The 21,992-nt window shown below is 42.9% G+C and overlaps 1 protein-coding gene across 1 annotated transcript in view; it reads left to right on the forward strand.

Annotated features, from left to right (window-relative positions):
• LOC138643350 (NFX1-type zinc finger-containing protein 1-like) overlaps positions 1-21,992 on the forward strand; it is a 245,980-nt gene that overhangs the window by 97,120 nt on the left and 126,868 nt on the right. The window contains exons 7-9 of the mRNA XM_069732272.1: positions 3,836-3,979; positions 14,530-14,549; positions 20,933-21,018. Coding sequence (XP_069588373.1) covers positions 3,836-3,979; positions 14,530-14,549; positions 20,933-21,018 — 250 coding nt within the window. The remainder of the gene's footprint in view (positions 1-3,835; positions 3,980-14,529; positions 14,550-20,932; positions 21,019-21,992) is intronic.

Below are 21,992 nucleotides of genomic sequence, written 5' to 3' on the forward strand. Positions count from 1 at the left end.
AGAAACAATACTTCTTCATTATTATGAACACAGCAATTAAAGTGGAAAGTCTTTGGCCAGACCCCTAAGAATACAGAGAGCTAACACATATACATATTCCTGCAATCATGGATCAAACACAAAGTCGCAAACACCTTCCTTCCTACATCGCGGAGACTTTTAAAAATTTATACTCCTCAATATACTCATAAATAAACATAAACCCAGATGTATGGGATGTGTGAGCAAAACACCAGCCCACGGTGTACGGATCCCACACATTGAGAGGAGTCACTCCATGCAAATATAGAAAAAAAAACTGGAGGAAAATGAGTTTATAAGTGCATACAAAAAGATTTTATTGGTTGTAAAAGACAAAAACTGTAATCACACAAATAAAATAGGTGAAATGCCAGCCATAGGTTACTTCATCATATCCCAGAATAGCCCATGTGTAGGGTAGAGTACAGGTGTGCACTACCTCAAGGATAGAATGTGACAAAGGTATGTAAAGGCCAAGTGGACCTCTAGGCATAAAAGTAAAGTGGAGTGCATCACTTAAAAAAACTGGTGAGGGAGGTCCTAGGCTGGTACAAAGACAAGAGCTAGAACCCCATCACACCAGCATTCATTTTGCGTACAATGTTAACAGCTTTATTAAGGGGATGCATATAGAAGTGCAGAAAAGACCTTAAAAACCCTATGCCCTGGTCACATGCACATCACGTTTCTTCCCAGCAGCCAATGGTAGCGCTTGTATCGCCGCACTTGCCATGCCCGGCGGAACTGCCACAGCTGTCATGCCCAAGGTGTGCATGTGCGGGAGCGCGTACTGGATGAGGCTCCCGTACATACTGTACATACCAGGCAAAAAGATGCTGGGACTAGTAGCTGGAACACAGTGGCACGGCGGGCACGCGCACTGCATATGCGTGGACACAGAAAATGTACAAAAAATTCCAAAAAGGCTTGACGATGTTTTTTTAAAAACAGGTTTGCCCAACGTGGGTACAGTCGGAGATGTGTTAAGCATGGCTATAAAAGGGTAATTTTATCAGCTGACATATGTCCTTAACAGCCACAGGTGGAATCGCAATCCCTGCTATGTCTAACACAAGCAATCCAAAGATCGCAGCTTCAAGTCTCCTAAGAAGACTATTGAAGTAAAAAGTGTAAAAAAATGTTTTTAAAAACGCAAAAAATATAAAAGTTCAAATCACCCTTCTTTTGCCTCATTCAAAATAAAACAATAATAAAAAAATACAAATTTGGTATCCCTGAATTCAGACACCCCCGATCTATCAAAATATAAAAATAATTAATCCGATTGGTAAACAGCGTAACAAGAAAAAAATTAAAATGCCAGAATTACGTTTTTTGGTCGCCGCAACATTGCAATAAAATGCAATAACAAGCAATCCAAAGATCATATGGAGCGCCCGCTAGAGCCATGGGGTACTTGGGCCGGGTCCGACGGTTATTAAGGGGATGGTCACGGCAGCTGTGACCCGGTCCGTGGCCCTGGGCATCCAATAAAATTAATTAAATGAAGGGGAGATAGAGTCTTTAGGGAGTGAGTTTGTTATTCCACCTGTGGTGTTTGGCAATGGATGGCTGACGCTGCTTAAGGGGCTGATGGTGACGCAACTGGGATGGTTCTGCTCCCCACAGGTGGAGCGGGGCCCTAGGGCTACCGGTATAGTTGGTAACGGATCATGGACGATGGGGTGCAGTACTAAGGGTGCAGGAAATGACTGAAGGACACAAGGATTGTGGTTTCCTTTACCTTTACTGGTTAGGTGCAGGTGCAGTCCCGGGCACAGGTGACAGGTGAAGATTGGGTCCGGGCAGCCTGGAAGCAACTTAGGGTCCACCTAGCCAGGTGGATTTGGAGGCCTTCCTTCTGCTCTATTCTTTTAGGTGCTTCCTGCTTTAAGCTCTGTTCAGGTTCCTCTCCTGCATGTTGCTTCTAACCGGTATGGCAGACAGCGCGAGCCTATCACGAGTACTGCCATTTCACTGGCAGCCCCAGCTCTTAGTCTCCTGCGGTACCTCCAGGCGTTCAGTGTGGCCAGGGAGCTTGCCGTTCACTTCCCTCCAGATTCGGCTGTTGGGGCGTACACCACCCAAACAGCCAAGGACTCTGGCATCCTCCTTGTCAGCACTCTGTTCTGGGGTGAGCCTGTCTACAGCTCCACTCCCCACGTTCTCCTCGACTTGTTTGCTCTCCTCTCCCTCTCAGACTCAGACTCTCACTAGATTAACTCTACCTCCAGGCCAGAATTTATAGGGAAGCTCCCCTGAAACGGGTGTTAGAGCTCCCCTTCTGGTCTGGAGTAAGGAAAGTGTTGGATGCTGGTATTACCTGGTAAGGGGACCCGTCCTTGCTTCCAGGCATGACATCACCCCCTGTGAGGGAGGCAATGTTACTGTGGCAACTGGACTCCTGGGGTGCCACACATATCTACCCCAAAATGGTATCGATAAAAACGTCAGCTTGGCGCACAAAAAATAAGTTCTCACCCAGCATAAGGGCCCGAATAATGGAGATGCTACGAGTCTCGGAAATTGGCGTCATTTTCTTTTTTCTTTTTTTCTTTTTTTTTTAATAGAAAACTTTGAATTGTTTTTCACCACTTAAATAAAGAGAACCTATAGGTGCTTGGTGTCTTTGAACTTGTAATGATCTAGAGAATCATAATGGCAGGTCAGTTTTAGCATTTAGCGAACACGGCAAAAACTATAACTATTGGGAACTTGCAGATTTTTTGCAATATCACCTCACTTGGAATTTTTTTCCTATTTTCAAGTACATTATATGGTAAAATCAATGGTGTCATTCAAAGGTGCAGCATGTTCTGCAAAAAGCAAGTCCTAACATGGTCATATTGACAGAAAAATAAAAAGTTATGGCTTCGAGAAGAAGGGGAGCAAAAAACGAAAATGAAAAAATGGAAAATGGCCCTTGGGTTAAGGGATTGTGCTGAGATAATCTTACAAATGTGCCCCTGCTGTGTCTGACCATGCTGGTCTGATCATATCACAGCTCTTGGGCAGAAGAGGAAGCAAAAGAGAGTATACAGACATTACAGCACGGAATCACAGCTGATTCGTTTTTGTGGGACAAAACATTTCACTGCCTCTTTTTAAACAATGTTTTACTTCAGGGAAACAATCTGTATACTCTCCATTGTGTCCTCCCCTGCCCAGAAGATGTGGTATGATCAGACCTTGTTCCTGCATGGGTAGACACAGTCATTATAAGATTATCTAAGCACAGGAACAATATTTTTAAACACATCCAGTTGTGGAACTTATTATTATTCAAAGATTTATTAATTCAAACGTTGATTAAAATTAACTTTGTTCATGGGAAAACCCCTTTAAATTTCCAAATTTTGCCTTGTGAAATGTTGGTAACTATAGGTTATGCACTAAGGAAGTAGAGGGAACGCAAAATTCTCTGTCTTGTAATCATTGAGGTTCCCTGATTGACTCCATGGACAGGAATCTGTCATAGGCCGGGATCACACACAGCGAGATACAGCCGAGTCTCGCAGGTTAAAACCAAGCTCTGGCACCGGCACTCCAGAGCAGAGCGTGCAGCTGCATAGCAATACATGGAGCCGCACGCTCCGCTCCGGAGTGCCGGTGCCAGAGCTTGTTTTTAACCTGCGAGACTCAGCCGTATCTCGCTCTGTGTGATCCTGGCCATACAGTCTTTATGCATAGGACTATACAGAAGATGGATAAATGAATATTACCATGTATTTCAGAAAAGACATAAGTCCTCTATAAAATTGACATACTGTATATTTGTTTGTTTGGGTTGATAACATCTCTGTTTTCTTTTCAGTTATCAGAAGAAAAGAAATTAAATCAGGAAAATCTCATCCAGAAATCAGTCCTTCTGCAGAATGCTACTAATGGAGTTCTTCACGAGAGCATTCTAGAAAAATATATACCCCAACATCATTTCCGCAGTCTAATGTTTCAAAAGGTATTGTAATATATTTATTGATATAGAATTAACTGAAGCAAGAAATTTACATCATCTGTTTTTATTACCATAGTGTTTTTAAGATATGTTGACATCTTGCAAAGGGTAACTTCACTATGGAATTTCAGCTGCAGGAAAAATGTCTAATATACATTTACAATTAGGTTTGAGAGAGCCAAAATGAGTGCATAAATATGAAACCAAAATCATCATCAGAACATTATTAGAACATCAGAGGCATCAATAGTACATGAATTTGACACCAGAAACATCATCAGTAAATAAATATGTCACCGGAACCACCATCAGTACATGAATACATCACCAGAACCACGATTAGTACATGAATGTATTACTAGAACCACCATATGTACATGAATACATCAACAGACCCACCATCAGTACATGACTACGTCTCCAGAAACACCATCTGTAAATTAATACTTCACCAAAACCACAATCAGTACATGTATAGATCACCAGAATCACAATAAGTACCTGAATACATGACCAGAACCAAAAGTACTTGAATACAAAAACCAAGCATAAAATATTGATCAAATGTAATGTCAAGTCAGCCCCATAAATAATTGTTTCGCATGAACCTACAACCCTACAACTCCCAATATGTTTTTAACAATGGTAAGGAGATTAAGGGTTTTGTTTTTAACAGCCATCTTCATACTGTGAATCATAAAGTAACCACAATACTGATGAGACGCAGTCAGTATCCCAAATAAACATTTACATCTTCTCTGGAGAGTGTTATTAAAATGCCCTCTACATGAAAATATATGTTGTTGTAGATCAGCTCACTCAGCTGTACACGGAGGTAAACATGGGAACACTGTCTCTTTAAGAACTTCCTTTGGTTTATTATGGGTGGCATAAACCAAGGTGTAGAAAACAAACACGGCTCTCTGGGCAAAACAGGTAAACCGCTCATGGTTGACAGAGCACACAAGGTTCAAGTTAGTTCCAGCGCAACCACTTCTCTGGAGTGTTTCTCTCCCGACGCTGAACAACTACTACATCTGTAGGCCAGCTACTTAAGCCCCAGACCACACCCTGGGATGGAGATAAGGTGGACATCCTCCCACCTGCTCTACAGATGTCCACATAAGCTCAGTGAAACATATCTCCCCTCCAGCACTTTACCAGTGACTTTGTCACACTGTCCATACTGTACACTAAATAAACCTCTTATGGTATACTAGATGGTGGCCCGATTCTAACGCATCGGGTATTCTAGAATATGTATGTAGTTTATTTATGAAGATTTCAGAATAATGCAATGAATACACAGGATTCGTCCAGCAGCGACCAATTAGCGAAGCGTGGTTCAAATTCCGTGCCAATTCACGGGCGGACTGCGACTGTCGCTGATTGGTCACGCCCGGCCGTGAACAATCAGTGAATATAGAGATCACTGCACACGTTCAAAGAAGATATGCTTGAAAAGTGGAAGTTTATTTATAGTGATTTCAAGATAAAGCGACTGGTAAATTTTGACGTTTCGGCCAATACATAGCCTTGGTCACAACGTCGCTGCAAAAAACATAAAGATAAAACTATTTACAATTCAGTATATACAAAAAACAATAAAGATATGTACTGCACAATATATACAAACTATGCAACTAAAGGTTTAGATGGTAGTGATGTACAGAGTAATGGCTCTGTGAGACCATGTAACGAGGTATACTAAAAAAAGGGGGAATAAATGATAATGACCGAGGGGTGTATATAAACAAGAGGATCGAAAAAGGGGGGTTTACATGATGACAAGGATGTGTCCACATATTATAGTACATACAACAAAATTCATGGGCAATCTAGAAATTAGTATAAAGGGCCAAAAATGGCCTGAATAGCTATATTTTATATAGATCAATCATGTTATAGAAATCATACGGCAAGTGAGGGTGGCCCACCTAGTATGCAGAGTAAGTCTCAGTTCAGGGTGTTGCGAATATGGTACTAACAAAGGGTTACGTCCTGGAGGGTAAAAAGTATAAAATCAATATGAGTATGGTTATCTATAATGAATCCTGTAATGGAGTGTAGGGAAATATGGAGGAGAGCATAAACCTACCCTATTATTTTCATAGGTACCCGTGTATTCAGGGTTGAGCAATGTCTTTGTGGAACAAATAGAATAGATATCCTGGTCGTTAGCCCGAAGCCTATAGGAAGGTATAACAGTGAGGAAACATCCTAATAGTGATGTGCTTGTTATAATTTATGGAAAAGGAAAGGGTCCTGACCTGTGGATATGCAAGCTATGGTATGGAGTCCGAAAATAGACTAATGTGATTGGCGCTCCATAGGGTAAGATTCCCGTGTGTGTGGCACTGGCTAAGATTGAAATAAATGAAAGATATATGTGGCATGAGACAACGGATCAGAGGACTAGAGAAAGAAAAGGGAATACTTATCTGGTAGTTGAAACATACGTCCGGTTTAGCGTGATAGTACACAGGTGACACAGCGGTGTCAGGGGCAGGAGTGGGAGATCCCAGGTGTAGATAGCCCTCTGGATATGGCGTTAGGCGGGGACACAGCCGTGTCCGTGTAGGTGCTGGCGCAGGCGTCTGGGATCCTCACACAGGGCCGGTGCTGACACAACCGTGTCTAAGCTGTTGCCGGCGTAGTGAGGATACAAGCTAAGCGCTCAGATATAGAGCGCTGCTGGGGCATGTGGCCGGAAGTGCACCGGACGCCGGCGCATGCGCATAGGGAGTAGTGGGACGGAAGAGCGTTGTATGAGACAAAGGGAGCGCCGTGAGAGTCGGCGCGTGCGCATAGTGGATAGCGTTCTAACTAGCACAGGGCACGCTATGGATAGCGGCGTGTGTGCATCTGGGGTGGCGTTATATTAGACCAAGGGGGTAGGGGGATAGCGGACCATGTGATAAGTGATGGACAGAACTGATGTCATGCATATGTGTGAAAAAGTGGGATTACTACGTAATGTATGCGTGGAATAAGAACGTAATCATGTCCTATGGGTCTGGAATAAAGAGTATGAGAGATGGTACAATATATGGATGTGTGGGGAAACATATGTACTGAGAAGTAGAACTGATGTTGGAACTGGTACTCCTCCCTACAGTGCTCTGGTGTGTCAGGAGTAGCCAGAAGATAGTAATTACCCCAATGCATACGTCTTGAAATGTACAATCATACAAGAATATGATATATCAAGTATTGCAGGCAACTTGTAAAAAACACAAAAGGCAAAGTCTATGTAATCATGATTCATGACATAACTAAATATGAGTAGGAGTCCAAACCATAGACATAAAAGAAAATTATAAAGGAAACTTAGAGGAAAAAGGTTAGAAAATGGAAGGAAACTTAGACAAAATCTGCACTAAAGTGGGGAATCTTACCAACTCCACAAAGAGGATTGCCGAGTGGTTGCGTGCAACTATTCAGTGGGTCTAGGGGAAAAAAATGCATTATGTTAGCCAGTCAATTTCACGGTTGAGGCCTCTCGGGCTGAGTGTGTCCAACGTATAAATCCAGTACGTTTCACATTGTTTCAATAGCTGGACATGATTACCACCCCGTCTCGGTCTACGAACTTTTTCAAGAACCTGGAATCGTAGTTGGGATATGTTGTGTCGGGCCTCTTTAAAATGTGCCGGCAGGGGCAGCCAGGTTTTTTCGCATCTAATCGTAGATTTATGGCTTGTGATTCGATCCCTAATTGCCTGAATAGTCTCGCCCACATACAGTAGGCCACATGGGCATTTGATGATGTACACAACATAGTTTGATTCACAGGTGTGGTAATCCCTAATAGGGTATGATTTCCCCGTACGAGGATGGACCACTTCACTTCCTTTGATGATGTTGGAACAGCATGTGCAATTCAAACATGGAAATTTGCCCCTTCTTGTCTGGCCACTCAATGTACGGGTTACAGTTTGTTTGGAAGATCCAACATCGGCCCTAACCAGTCTGTCCTTTATATTTGGTGGTCTGCGTAAGCACATTAAGGGGGGATTTTTGAAGATCGCAATTCTGGGGTATGCTTTTGAAAGAAGGGGCCATTGTTTGTGGATTAAGTTGTGAACCCTCTGCATGGATGGATGGTGGCCGTGGACGAAGGGTAACCTAGATGGTTTAGGTAACGGAGTTGGTGTGTGATCTATTTCAGACAAAACTTTGGTCATCTCTGTATTCAGGAGTGTGCATGGATATTCTCTATCCTCAAACTTTTTGGACATTTCGTATAGTCTGGATTGTCTGACGGTGGGGTTTGACACAATTCTGGAAACTCTCTTGAATTGGGATCGGGGAAGACTGTTTCTGGTAGGTTTGGGGTGACAGCTGTTGTACAGTAGAAGGTTATTCCTATCTGTAGGCTTGGTATAGATATCAGTGGTAAGGGAACCATCAACATCCTTACACACTTTCGTGTCCAAAAATGTGATGGCCTCCATGTGGTGTGAAATAGAAAATTTGAGCTCTGATCGGATGCCATTTATAGTGTTATAGAAAGCAGTTAAGGAAGTGTGGTCGCCTTGCCAAATGCAGAAAATGTCGTCTATGTAACGATACCATAGAAGAGCATACTGCTGGAATAGTGTATCGGGATAGATTAAATTTCTCTCAAAGCGATCCATATACAGATTTGCATATGCGGGCGCTACATTTGAACCCATGGCGGTTCCGCATATTTGAACATAGAAGTCATCCTCAAAGAGAAAATAATTTTCTCTGAGTACCAAGTTGAGTAACTCAAGACAAAGATCTTGTGAACGTGTGTCCACTCCCGCTTCGGATAAAGTTAGGGAGACCGCCTCAATCCCTGTGTCGTGTGTGATTGAGGTGTATAAACTGTTGACATCTAAAGTACATAGGATGCTATTAGCTGGAACTATGTTGATGTCCTGAATTTTTCTGAGGAAATCGCTTGTGTCAAGGATAAAGGATTTGGTTTTGTGGGTATATGGCGTGAGTATCTTTTCCAGATAAATGGATACAGGATTGAGGATGGAGTCCGTGGATGCCACGATGGGGCGTCCAGGGGGATTCTGTAAGTTTTTATGGATTTTTGGAAGAATGTATAGAACTGGAGTTACCGGGTGGTCGTTTGTCAGGAATGTTTTGGTTTTAGCGTCAATGGTTTTTAGTTGTGAGTGTTTGGTCAGAATGGTGTCAATTTTTCTCCGAATATTATAGACTGGGTCTGATTGGATTTTCTTATATGTGGTATTGTCTGCTAGTTGTCTCCTAATCTCAGCTATATATTGATTTTTGTTCATCACTACGGTGGCCCCACCTTTATCCGCAGGTTTAATTACAATGTGGCTATTTTCCTTAAGTGAGGCAAGTGCTTGTTTTTCAAGAGGTGTTAGATTATGTCGGACCGGGAGGAAGCCTAAACGTTGGTCAAGGATGGTTTCTTTAATATCTCTGTCTAGGAGAGTAATAAAGGTCTCTACAGCGTGATTCGTTTTGGGAGGCATAAACTTACTGGGGTTCCTTAACCCTAATTGATCTAATGTGATTAGTGGTCCTCCATCTCTGTCTGGTACTGTTCCTAGTGAGTTGCTAGTAAAGAGTAGGTTGTCCTCAAAGTGCACTTTAAGTCGTATACTGCGGTAAAAGCTCTGTAAATCCTTCTCTAGCTGAAAGGAATCCCATCTGGGAGTAGGGCAGAATGACAGACCCTTATTCAACACCCTAAGTTCAAGAGGGGAAAGAGAGTAGTCAGAAATATTCACTACCAGGTTTGGACCCCTACCTGTGAACGAAGAGTCATCTGGCGTTCTCGATCCTTTCCTTCTCGACCTCCTGGAAGGCGACCGCTTGGGCCTAAAAAAGGCACTCTTGTTGTTGAAGTTCCACCGATGTCGCTTCCGGAGCCAGGGGAGGATCCCCCAGCCGGTGAGGAGTCCCCGGAAGCTGCAAATCTTCCTGCCGGGCGGCGTGATCTCGGGTGAGGTCGCCTGTTGGTTGTTTCGTCCCATCGATACAATCTGTTTGTCAGATAATCTTCGGTGTCTCTTTGAAATTTAGTCCGTTTCCTTTCTTCCAAGGTTTTTTGGTGTGTTGATAGGATGGAGTCAACCTTGTTCTTTAAGGTGTTGAATTCTGAGTTGGTGAGGGTAGAGGTAAGCTGTGTTTCGATGGTTACGATTTTTTCTTCTGTCTCCTTTATAGCTTCCTGTAAATATTCAATAGTTAGTAAGATGATATCAAAAGAACACTTGTTGAGTATTTTTTGAAAGGTAGTGCAGTATTTGTCGTTGTCAGAAAATAAAGTCGGTCGGAGGTTGCACCGTAGGCCTCGTGGTATCTTCCCTTGTCGATGGTATTCTCCAAGGGTGGCGCAGTGTAGGTCGTAGGCTATAAGTCTTTTTCTCTCCTTCTCCCAATCTCTTGTTTTAATATCCCTATTCGGTATGTGTAGGAAGTCTGTTTTTGTTCTTATTTTGGACAGGATTGTTGATCCTGTAGCATCATCGTACATATAGGTCTCTGATGACATGTATTCTGTTGGTGCTAATAACCAAAAAAAAAAAAAAAAATCGTAAAATCAAAAGTTATGATGGCTAGCACTCAACTCGGGTAAAGGTGACGGTGCTAGTGAAGGGAACCAAAGGTTCCAAAGTCACTGAATATAGAGATCACTGCACACGTTCAAAGAAGATATGCTTGAAAAGTGGAAGTTTATTTATAGTGATTTCAAGATAAAGCGACTGGTAAATTTTGACGTTTCGGCCAATACATAGCCTTGGTCACAACGTCGCTGCAAAAAACATAAAGATACAACTATTTACAATTCGGTATATACAAAAAACAATAAAGATACAGTGGGGAAAAAAAGTATTTAGTCAGTCAGCAATAGTGCAAGTTCCACCACTTAAAAAGATGAGAGGCGTCTGTAATTTACATCATAGGTAGACCTCAACTATGGGAGACAAACTGAGAAAAAAAAATCCAGAAAATCACATTGTCTGTTTTTTTAACAATTTATTTGCATATTATGGTGGAAAATAAGTATTTGGTCAGAAACAAACAATCAAGATTTCTGGCTCTCACAGACATGTAACGTCTTCTTTAAGAGTCTCCTCTTTCCTCCACTCATTACCTGTAGTAATGGCACCTGTTTAAACTTGTTATCAGTATAAAAAGACACCTGTGCACACCCTCAAACAGTCTGACTCCAAACTCCACTATGGTGAAGACCAAAGAGCTGTCAAAGGACACCAGAAACAAAATTGTAGCCCTGCACCAGGCTGGGAAGACTGAATCTGCAATAGCCAACCAGCTTGGAGTGAAGAAATCAACAGTGGGAGCAATAATTAGAAAATGGAAGACATACAAGACCACTGATAATCTCCCTCGATCTGGGGCTCCACGCAAAATCCCACCCCGTGGGGTCAGAATGATCACAAGAACGGTGAGCAAAAATCCCAGAACCACGCGGGGGGACCTAGTGAATGAACTGCAGAGAGCTGGGACCAATGTAACAAGGCCTACCATAAGTAACACACTATGCCACCATGGACTCAGATCCTGCAGTGCCAGACGTGTCCCACTGCTTAAGCCAGTACATGTCCGGGCCCGTCTGAAGTTTGCTAGAGAGCATTTGGATGATCCAGAGGAGTTTTGGGAGAATGTCCTATGGTCTGATGAAACCAAACTGGAACTGTTTGGTAGAAACACAACTTGTCGTGTTTGGAGGAAAAAGAATACTGAGTTGCATCCATCAAACACCATACCTACTGTAAAGTATGGTGGTGGAAACATCATGCTTTGGGGCTGTTTCTCTGCAAAGGGGCCAGGACGACTGATCCGGGTACATGAAAGAATGAATGGGGCATTGTATCGTGAGATTTTGAGTGCAAACCTCCTTCCATCAGCAAGGGCATTGAAGATGAAACATGGCTGGGTCTTTCAACATGACAATGATCCAAAGCACACCGCCAGGGCAACGAAGGAGTGGCTTAGTAAGAAGCATTTCAAGGTCCTGGAGTGGCCTAGCCAGTCTCCAGATCTCAACCCTATAGAAAACCTTTGGAGGGAGTTGAAAGTCCGTGTTGCCAAGCGAAAAGCCAAAAACATCACTGCTCTAGAGGAGATCTGCATGTAGGAATGGGCCAACATACCAACAACAGTGTGTGGCAACCTTGTGAAGACTTACAGAAAACGTTTGACCTCTGTCATTGCCAACAAAGGATATATTACAAAGTATTGAGATGAAATTTTGTTTCTGACCAAATACTTATTTTCCACCATAATATGCAAATAAATTGTTAAAAAAACAGACAATGTGATTTTCTGGATTTTTTTTTCTGTTTGTCTCCCATAGTTGAGGTCTACCTATGATGTAAATTACAGACGCCTCTCATCTTTTTAAGTGGTGGAACTTGCACTATTGCTGACTGACTAAATACTTTTTTGCCCCACTGTATGTACTGTACAATATATACAAACTATGCAACTAAAGGTTTAGATGGTAGTCATGTACAGAGTAATGGCTCTGTGAGACCATGTAACGAGGTATACTAAAAAAAGGGGGAATAAATGATAATGACCGAGGGGTGTATATAAACAAGAGGATCGAAAAAGGGGGGTTTACATGATGACAAGGATATGTCCACATATTATAGTACATACAACAAAATTCATGGGCAATCTAGAAATTAGTATAAAGGGCCAAAAATGGCCTGAATAGCTATATTTTATATAGATCAATCATGTTATAGAAATCATACGGCAAGTGAGGGTGGCCCACCTAGTATGCAGAGTAAGTCTCAGTTCAGGGTGTTGCGAATATGGTACTAACAAAGGGTTACGTCCTGGAGGGTAAAAAGTATAAAATCAATATGAGTATGGTTATCTATAATGAATCCTGTAATGGAGTGTAGGGAAATATGGAGGAGAGCATAAACCTACCCTATTATTTTCATAGGTACCCGTGTATTCAGGGTTGAGCAATGTCTTTGTGGAACAAATAGAATAGATATCCTGGTCGTTAGCCCGAAGCCTATAGGAAGGTATAACAGTGAGGAAACAACATAATAGTGATGTGCTTGTTACACATGCCCCAGCAGCGCTCTATATCTGAGCGCTTAGCTTGTATCCTCACTACGCCGGCAACAGCTTAGACACGGTTGTGTCAGCACCGGCCCTGTGTGAGGATCCCAGACGCCTGCGCCAGCACCTACACGGACACGGCTGTGTCCCCGCCTAACGCCATATCCAGAGGGCTATCTACACCTGGGATCTCCCACTCCTGCTCCTGACACCGCTGTGTCACCTGTGTACTATCACGCTAAACCGGACGTATGTTTCAACTACCAGATAAGTATTCCCTTTTCTTTCTCTAGTCCTCTGATCCGTTGTCTCATGCCACATATATCTTTCATTTATTTCAATCTTAGCCAGTGCCACACACACGGGAATCTTACCCTATGGAGCGCCAATCACATTAGTCTATTCTCGGACTCCATACCATAGCTTGCATATCCACAGGTCAGGACCCTTTCCTTTTCCATAAATTATAACAAGCACATCACTATTAGGATGTTTCCTCACTGTTACACCTTCCTATAGGCTTCGGGCTAACGACCAGGATATCTATTCTATTTGTTCCACAAAGACATTGCTCAACCCTGAATACACGGGTACCTATGAAAATAATAGGGTAGGTTTATGCTCTCCTCCATATTTCCCTACACTCCATTACAGGATTCATTATAGATAACCATACTCATATTGATTTTATACTTTTTACCCTCCAGGACGTAACCCTTTGTTAGTACCATATTCGCAACACCCTGAACTGAGACTTACTCTGCATACTAGGTGGGCCACCCTCACTTGCCGTATGATTTCTATAACATGATTGATCTATATAAAATATAGCTATTCAGGCCATTTTTGGCCCTTTATACTAATTTCTAGATTGCCCATGAATTTTGTTGTATGTACTATAATATGTGGACACATCCTTGTCATCATGTAAACCCCCCTTTTTCGATCCTCTTGTTTATATACACCCCTCGGTCATTATCATTTATTCCCCCTTTTTTTAGTATACCTCGTTACATGGTCTCACAGAGCCATTACTCTGTACATGACTACCATCTAAACCTTTAGTTGCATAGTTTGTATATATTGTGCAGTACATATCTTTATTGTTTTTTGTATATACCGAATTGTAAATAGTTGTATCTTTATGTTTTTTGCAGCGACGTTGTGACCAAGGCTATGTATTGGCCGAAACGTCAAAATTTACCAGTCGCTTTATCTTGAAATCACTATAAATAAACTTCCACTTTTCAAGCATATCTTTTTTGAACGTGTGCAGTGATCTCTATATTCAGTGACTTTGGAACCTTTGGTTCCCTTCACTAGCACCGTCACCTTTACCCGAGTTGAGTGCTAGCCATCATAACTTTTGATTTAACAATCAGTGAAGTTAGGGCCTGCTCCAGGTTTTTGAGGGCCCCGGGCAAAAGAGTCTCAGTGGGCCCCCCTCTTTAACACATACCACGATTCATGATGCACAGATACAGAAGAGCAATATAGCACAGCCCACGTAGTATATAACACATCCCACGTAGTATATAACACAGCCCACATAGTATATAACACAGCCACGTAGTATATAGCACAGCCACGTAGTATATAGCACAGAGACATAGTTTATAACACTGCCCATGCAGTGCACTCCCCTGCCATCAGTGCCCGCTCCATACTCCCCTCCAGTCAGCGCTCACACAGGGTTAATGGCAGCGTTAACGGGCCGCGTTATGTTAACTGTTGTGAATTTGGTTGTCGGGCTCCCTCCTGTGGTCATGAATGATACTTCGGCTGGTTCTGTCCATGGACTTCCTCTGGTGGGTGTTTCTGAGTTTCACAGGTGACGAGGTTAATTCGTTAGCTGCTACTCTATTTAACTCCACTTAGATCTTTGCTCCATGCCACCTGTCAATGTTCCAGTATTGGTCTAGTTCACTCCTGGATCGTTCTTGTGACCTGTCTTCCCATCAGAAGCTAAGTTCCAGCTTGTATTTCTTTGGTTTGCTATTTTTCTGTCCAGCTTGCTATTTAATTTGTTGTCTTGCTTGCTGGAAGCTCTGGGACGCAGAGGGAGCGCCTCCGCACCGTGAGTCGGTGCGGAGGGTCTTTTTGCGCCCTCTGCGTGGTCTTTTTGTAGGTTTTTGTGCTGACCGCAAAGTAACCTTTCCTATCCTCGGTCTGTTCAGTAAGTCGGGCCTCACTTTGCTAAATCTATTTCATCTCTGTGTTTGTATTTTCATCTTTACTCACAGTCATTATATGTGGGGGGCTGCCTTTTCCTTTGGGGAATTTCTCTGAGGCAAGGAAGGCTTTATTTTTCTATCTTCAGGGCTAGCTAGTTTCTTAGGCTGTGCCGAGTTGCATAGGGAGCGTTAGGCGCAATCCACGGCTATTTCTAGTGTGTTTGATAGGTTTAGGGATTGCGGTCAGCAGAGTTCCCACGTCCCAGAGCTCGTCCTTATTATCAGTAACTATCAGGTCATTCCGTGTGCTCTTAACCACCAGGTCCATTATTGTCCTGACCACCAGGTCATAACAGTTAACGCTGCCATTAACCCTGTGTGTGCGCTGACTGGAGGGGAGTATGGAGCGGGCACTGACGGCAGGGGAGTAGGGTGCGGCCATTTCGCAGCCGCACTATGCCCGTCAATGATTGGTCGTGGCCGTTTGACCGCGACCAATCAGTGACTTGGGATTTCCCTGACAGACAGAAAGACAGACAGAAAGACGGAAGTGACCCTTAGACAATTATATAGTAGATGGCGTTGACAAGATCTGCTATTATCAGCTATTACCGCCACACCATCCGTCCTTATGAACCATGGCCTATACCATGACTTTCCAATTCTCCATTACATTTTCTATATCTCTACACTGTTTCTTCACTATGCTAACCCCTCTCTATATTGTGCCCCCCTTTCATGCTGTCTCCTATTCATATTTATTCTCTGCCCCTTCTTCACACTATACCCTCATAGTGCACACCATGCTGTCCTCTTCAAACTGCAACCATTCCTCACACTGTCCACCTACACGGTATGATGGTCACCACAGCCACCCATACAGTATGATATCCCCAACAAGCCACCAATAAATAGTATGGTCACCACCACACACCGATATATAGTATGATGTTCACCACAGGCCCCCATAAATAGTATGAAGATCAAAACAGCCCCTCATGTAAACTATGATGGCTCTCATAGCACACCACCCAGTATTACGGCCCACAAACAGCACAACAAAAAGTAAGATATTCACCACAGTCCACTATCCAGTATGGTAACCACAGCCCACAGTATAATGTCCTCCACAGCTCCTCATATACTTTGTTGATCCCTTTGCACAGCCCCTCATTTGTTGTCCCCCCACACACACAGACACTCACTTGCTTTCACCCCGCACAGTCCCTCATTTCATGGCTCCCCAGCACAGTCCCTCTATTCATCGCTCCCCTGCACAGTCCTTCATTTCATGTCCCACTGCACTGCCCCTCATTTCATGCCCCCCTGCACGGCCCCCAGTTTTATACCGCCCTGCACAGCCCCTTATTTTATGCCCACTGCCCAGCCTCTGATTTTATGCTCCCCCTGGAGTTCCTTATTTTATGCTCCATGCACAGTTCCTCATTATATGCCCCACCTACACAGCCCTTCATTATATGCCTCCCTGCACAGACCCTCATGTTATGCCCCCCTGTGCAGCCCCTCATTTCATGCCTCACTGCACAGCCCCTCATTTCATGACCCCCCTGCACAGTCCCTCATTTCATGCCTCACTGCACAGCCCCTCATTTCATGACCCCCCTGCACAGTTCCTCATTTCTGTCCCCCTTCACAGCCTCCCATTTTATGCCCCTGCACAGCCCTTCATTTAATGCTCCCCTGCACAGACCCTCATTTGATGTCCCCTGCACAGCCCCTCATTTTATTTCTCCCTCTATGGCTACTTATATTATGCCCCTCCAGCACAGCCCCTGATTTTATGCTCCCTCTACACAGCTCCTCATTACATGCCTCCCTGCACAGCCCCTCATTATATACTCCCCCTTCACACCCCCTCATTATATGCCCTCGGGCACTGGTGCTCATTTCATGCCTCCCTGCACAGCCCCTTGTTTCATGACCCCCTGCACAGCCTCTCATTTTATGTCCCCCCCCACACAGCCCCTTATTTTATATCTCCTTCACAGCCCCTCATTTTATGACCCTCCTACATAGCCCCTCATTTTATGACCCTCTCCTGCATAGCCCCTCATTTCAAGGCCATGTGCGGGGAGGGAGCAATGGCTGGGACATGCTGTGCTGTGTCCTTGGCCCATTACTGATAGGCAATGGTCTACAGTTCACTAATATTCTTGGGTTGTCAAGAGAGTAGTCTAAAAATTAATAGAAGAGATCATTGCACAAATAAGCAAAGGCAGGGTCGGACTGGGGTATCTGGGGCCCACAAGATGAATTGACCCTAGGGGCCCACCCTACAGCGATATGCAAATACTTGTAAGCCTTTATCCCTGTTGAAGCATCGACTGTAAAACTCAGGCGGCTCCTGCACATCTATTGTGCGCCACCGTAACTGGAATGTACAATTACCGTAGTTTGCTGATCCATGGGCTTTACAGGATAAGTGGTCATTAGGTCTGACCATGAGAAACTGCACCGATTGGAAGAATGGGGAAGTTTTGTCCCTGGCAGGACACTTATACCAATTTTAAAATACAGCAGCAGGTGAGATGACTGCAGCTCCATTCATTCTCTTTGGGGCTTCCAGAAAAAAAGCAAGCGCAGCACTCGCAGCCACTGAGTGAATGAATGGATCAGTGGTCAAGTTGCACATGATGCTCCAGTATAATGGGGATAAAATTTCCACATTCTGCTTATTGGGTCCAAGCAGTCAGACCCCCACTAATTAATACATTATCACTAATCTTGTGGAGAGGTGATTACTTTTTGCGACAGGAGAACCCCTGTAAGTGCATCTCTGCAAATGTGCACCAAGTATTTAATCTCTAATGGAAATAAAGAATCTTCTCCTAATTGATATCAGAGAAAACAAATGACTGCCATATACAGCAGAATCCCCTATACCAAGACCAATACTACCACATACAGGGAAGAAATACCACCACACCATGACCAGACAACTTAGTGACCGAATAATACCACATACAAGGAACAAATACTACCACACGATAACCAGACCACATAGCGACCAAATAATACCACATACAAGGAAGAAATACCGCCACACAATTACCACACCACAGTGACCGAATAATACCACATACAAGGAACAAATACCATCACATCATGACTAGACCACATAGTGACTGAACAATACCACATACAAGGGACAAATACCACCACGCCACGACCACACCACATATTACCACCATATGGTGTCCGAATGATACCAAATACAGGAGACAAAGACCACCACACCATGACTAGACTAACTATTCCACCACATAGTGACTTAATAATATCACATGAAAGGAACAAATACCATTGCACCATGACCAGACCACATATTACCATCACTAGTGACATTATACACAGGATCTCTGTATATAGTGCATATGTAATACAGTGATCACCAGTGACATTATAAACAGGTACTCTGCGTATAGTGTCAGTTTACAGTTAACAGAGTGATCACCAGTGACATTATGCACAGGAGCTCTGTATATAGTGTCAGTGTATAGGTAATACAGTGATCATCAGTGATGTTATACACAGTAGCTCTGTATATAGTGTCCGCATACAGGTAATACAAGGATCACCAGTTACATTGTACGCAAGAGTTTGTATATAGTATATAGTGTATAGAGTGTGGGTACATGTAATAAACTGACTTACCAGTGACATCTCTAGTTGAAGTCCTTCATCTTCGCTTTTCTTCTTCATCTGGCACAGATCGACATCACTTCTTCCTGCCAGGACTCATCTCCGCAGAAAATAACACACAGTCATCAATAGCTGATCACTTTCATAGTAGATTCCCCACTTTCTTCCCTCTACACTACATCAGATGAAGAAAAAAGCGGCATAGTGCCGCACTACACAGTGATAGGACCCCCCCCCCTTTGTTCTTCCATAGAAAACAGTTTCCTAAAAGGTAAATGATATTCCAGTAGTAATAATTTCCCTAATTGGACACTAAAGAAATGATGTTCTTCACTTGTCACCATAAACTAATATGGCCCCCAAACAGTAATCAAGACCCTCATCTTGGTTCACTTTATTTAATAATCTACTGCAGCATGGCCCCCTTTATTTAATAATATGCCCCAGCCTGGCCTCTATATCCCTTTCCCATCCTGGCACCCACATGTGCATCCTGTCCCCCCATATATCCATCTTTGTCCCAATATGTCTCTTGTCCTGCCCCCCTATATATCCATCCTGGCCCCCATATGACCCTTGTCCTGGCCCCATATATCCATCCTGGCCAGCCATATCTCCATCCTGGCCTCCTATATATCCATCTTGGCCCCCCATATATCCATCCTGGCCCCCCATATATCACTCCTGTCCCCCCATATATCCATCTTTGTCCCAATATGTCTCTTGTCCTGCCCCCCTATATATCCATCCTGGCCCCCATATGACCCTTGTCCTGGCCCCATATATCCATCCTGGCCAGCCATATCTCCATCCTGGCCTCCTATATATCCATCTTGGCCCCCCCATATATCCATCCTGGCCCCCCATATATCCATCCTGGCCCCCCATATATCCATCTGGCCCCTCCATATATCCAACCTTGCCCCCCATATATCCATCCTGGCCCCTCCATATATATCCAACCTGGCTCCCCCTAATATATCCATCCTGCCTCCCATATATTCATCCTGGGTCCCCCAAATATATCCATCCTGGCCTCCCTATATATCCATCCTGGCCGCCCCATATATCCACCCTGACCCCCGCAAAAAATAAGATTCCACTTACCTGCCAGCGCTCTTGGCGCCGTATGGTGTCCTCCTCTACAGATCCGCTGCGCTCATGTACAAATGGCCACTGGCCTAGCATTGACCGGCGGCTGATGCGAGTGTGCCCATCGCAGGCTGCACATGAGTCACACACAAGTCGGCGGCCTATTGCGAAGGGTTCATTTCAACTGTTGACACCGGGGGCCCGCAGTTGACACAAGCGGGCCCCCTCTGTGTCCTGTTCAGGGGCCGCCAAAGCACCAGGGCACACCGGAGAATTCTCTAGTGTCCGGGTGGGCAGTCCAACCTTGAGCAAACTCTAAGTGATGTGGTTAGGTCACACAAATCACCATGTGCAAAGATGTTAGCATACATATTTCCTCCTTATATCTTATTTTCTAGGGGGTTTTTTTCAGGTTGTCCTAGGTTACCTGTTGAATGGTGGCTAATTAATTTTCAATTCAGCTGTGGGCGCTTTCTAAACAGCTACATTCAATATATACAGGCGCTTCTCATAAAATTAAAATATGATCAAAAAGTTAATTTATTTCAGTTCTTCAAACTAAAGGACCATTTTAATTGCTTAGGAAGACTTTGGCGTTTTTTGTCAATTAATTTACTGAGATAATGACTTTTGGGTTTTCATTCGCTCTAACCATAATCATCAACATTAACAGAAATAAACACTTGAAATAGATCACTCCGTGATGACTCTATATAATATACAAGTTTCACTTTTTTATTGAAGAACTGAAATAAATTAACTTTTTGATGATATTCTAACCTTGTGAGAAGCACATGTATTTATGGTATTTATTTTCTTATTTAAAGATAAAATTGCCTCTGATAAAAGCCGCTTTCTATAGGCCCTCGTCGTGGTGGAGGCCACAAGACGCTTGCTCTACACCTTGTACTAGCCAGCTAAAATAAATCACATTTTCAACCCCGCAGGAATATCTGGAAAGTGAGAGTTCCTCAGAAATTTCAAGTATAATTTTAGAATGGCTGGGAATTTCAGCAGTCTATCAAAATACACCAGAAAAAAAACAAGGTAATTTTTTTATATTTGATTATCAATTTAATTTAATTCATTTTATGCATAGACATACAACACAAGTAGAAAAAAAACACATGCTACACAATTGTTTTTGTCAATCCTGGAGAGTTCGAGACTTCGCTATTGCTGGGTGTTTCCACATACTGGAAAAGTTAAGCGTTTGTCCAACATGATTCAAAGTTAAAAAAAAAATCACTTCTTTTTTTATCTATTATTAAAATGAATTTTGGTGCGTTAAAATTGTCATCAGTTTGTTTCAAATACTGCATGTGTTATTAATCCTCGTGTTACAAATGAGATTTGCTTTCACTAAACTAAATACTTTTCCCAAACAAGTAACACACCTTTTGTATGAATATCACACCCTCATCAGCATGTCTGGCATGATTGACTTGTGATAAAAAAAACTCTCATTTGAATATAGTCAATAAGTCAATAATTTTGATGTAGTTTTAGCCATGTCAGCATCACAACGAATATAATGCATAATAACAAAACAGCACAAATACAATTTCTATAAGTTAATAGAGCAAACATAGGCTGCTTTATAATATTTAGTTATATATTGGCCATCGCACCATTAAAGAATAATACACCATTAAACAATAATATGATATGCAGTTCACAGGAAAGCAAAACTGTAACACCAGGATTAAGAATATAATTCCAAAATGTGTTTTAACCCCATTACCCCCGAAGGTGGTTTGCACGTTAATGACCGGGCCAATTTTTACAATTCTGAACACTGTCCCTTTATGAGGTTATAACTCTAGAATGCTTCAACGGATCCCTGTGATTCTGAGACTGTTTTTTTCATGACATATTGTAGCTTCATAATAATGGCAAAATTTCTTCAGTATGACTTGCGTTTATTTGTGAAAAAAAATTGAAATTTGGCGAAAATTAGGAAAATTTTCATGCCCTTAAATCACAAAGATATGTCAAACAAAAGAGTTAATAAATAACTT

Source organism: Ranitomeya imitator, chromosome 6 (genome assembly GCF_032444005.1).
Source record: "Ranitomeya imitator isolate aRanImi1 chromosome 6, aRanImi1.pri, whole genome shotgun sequence".
Classification (NCBI taxonomy): domain Eukaryota; kingdom Metazoa; phylum Chordata; class Amphibia; order Anura; family Dendrobatidae; genus Ranitomeya; species Ranitomeya imitator.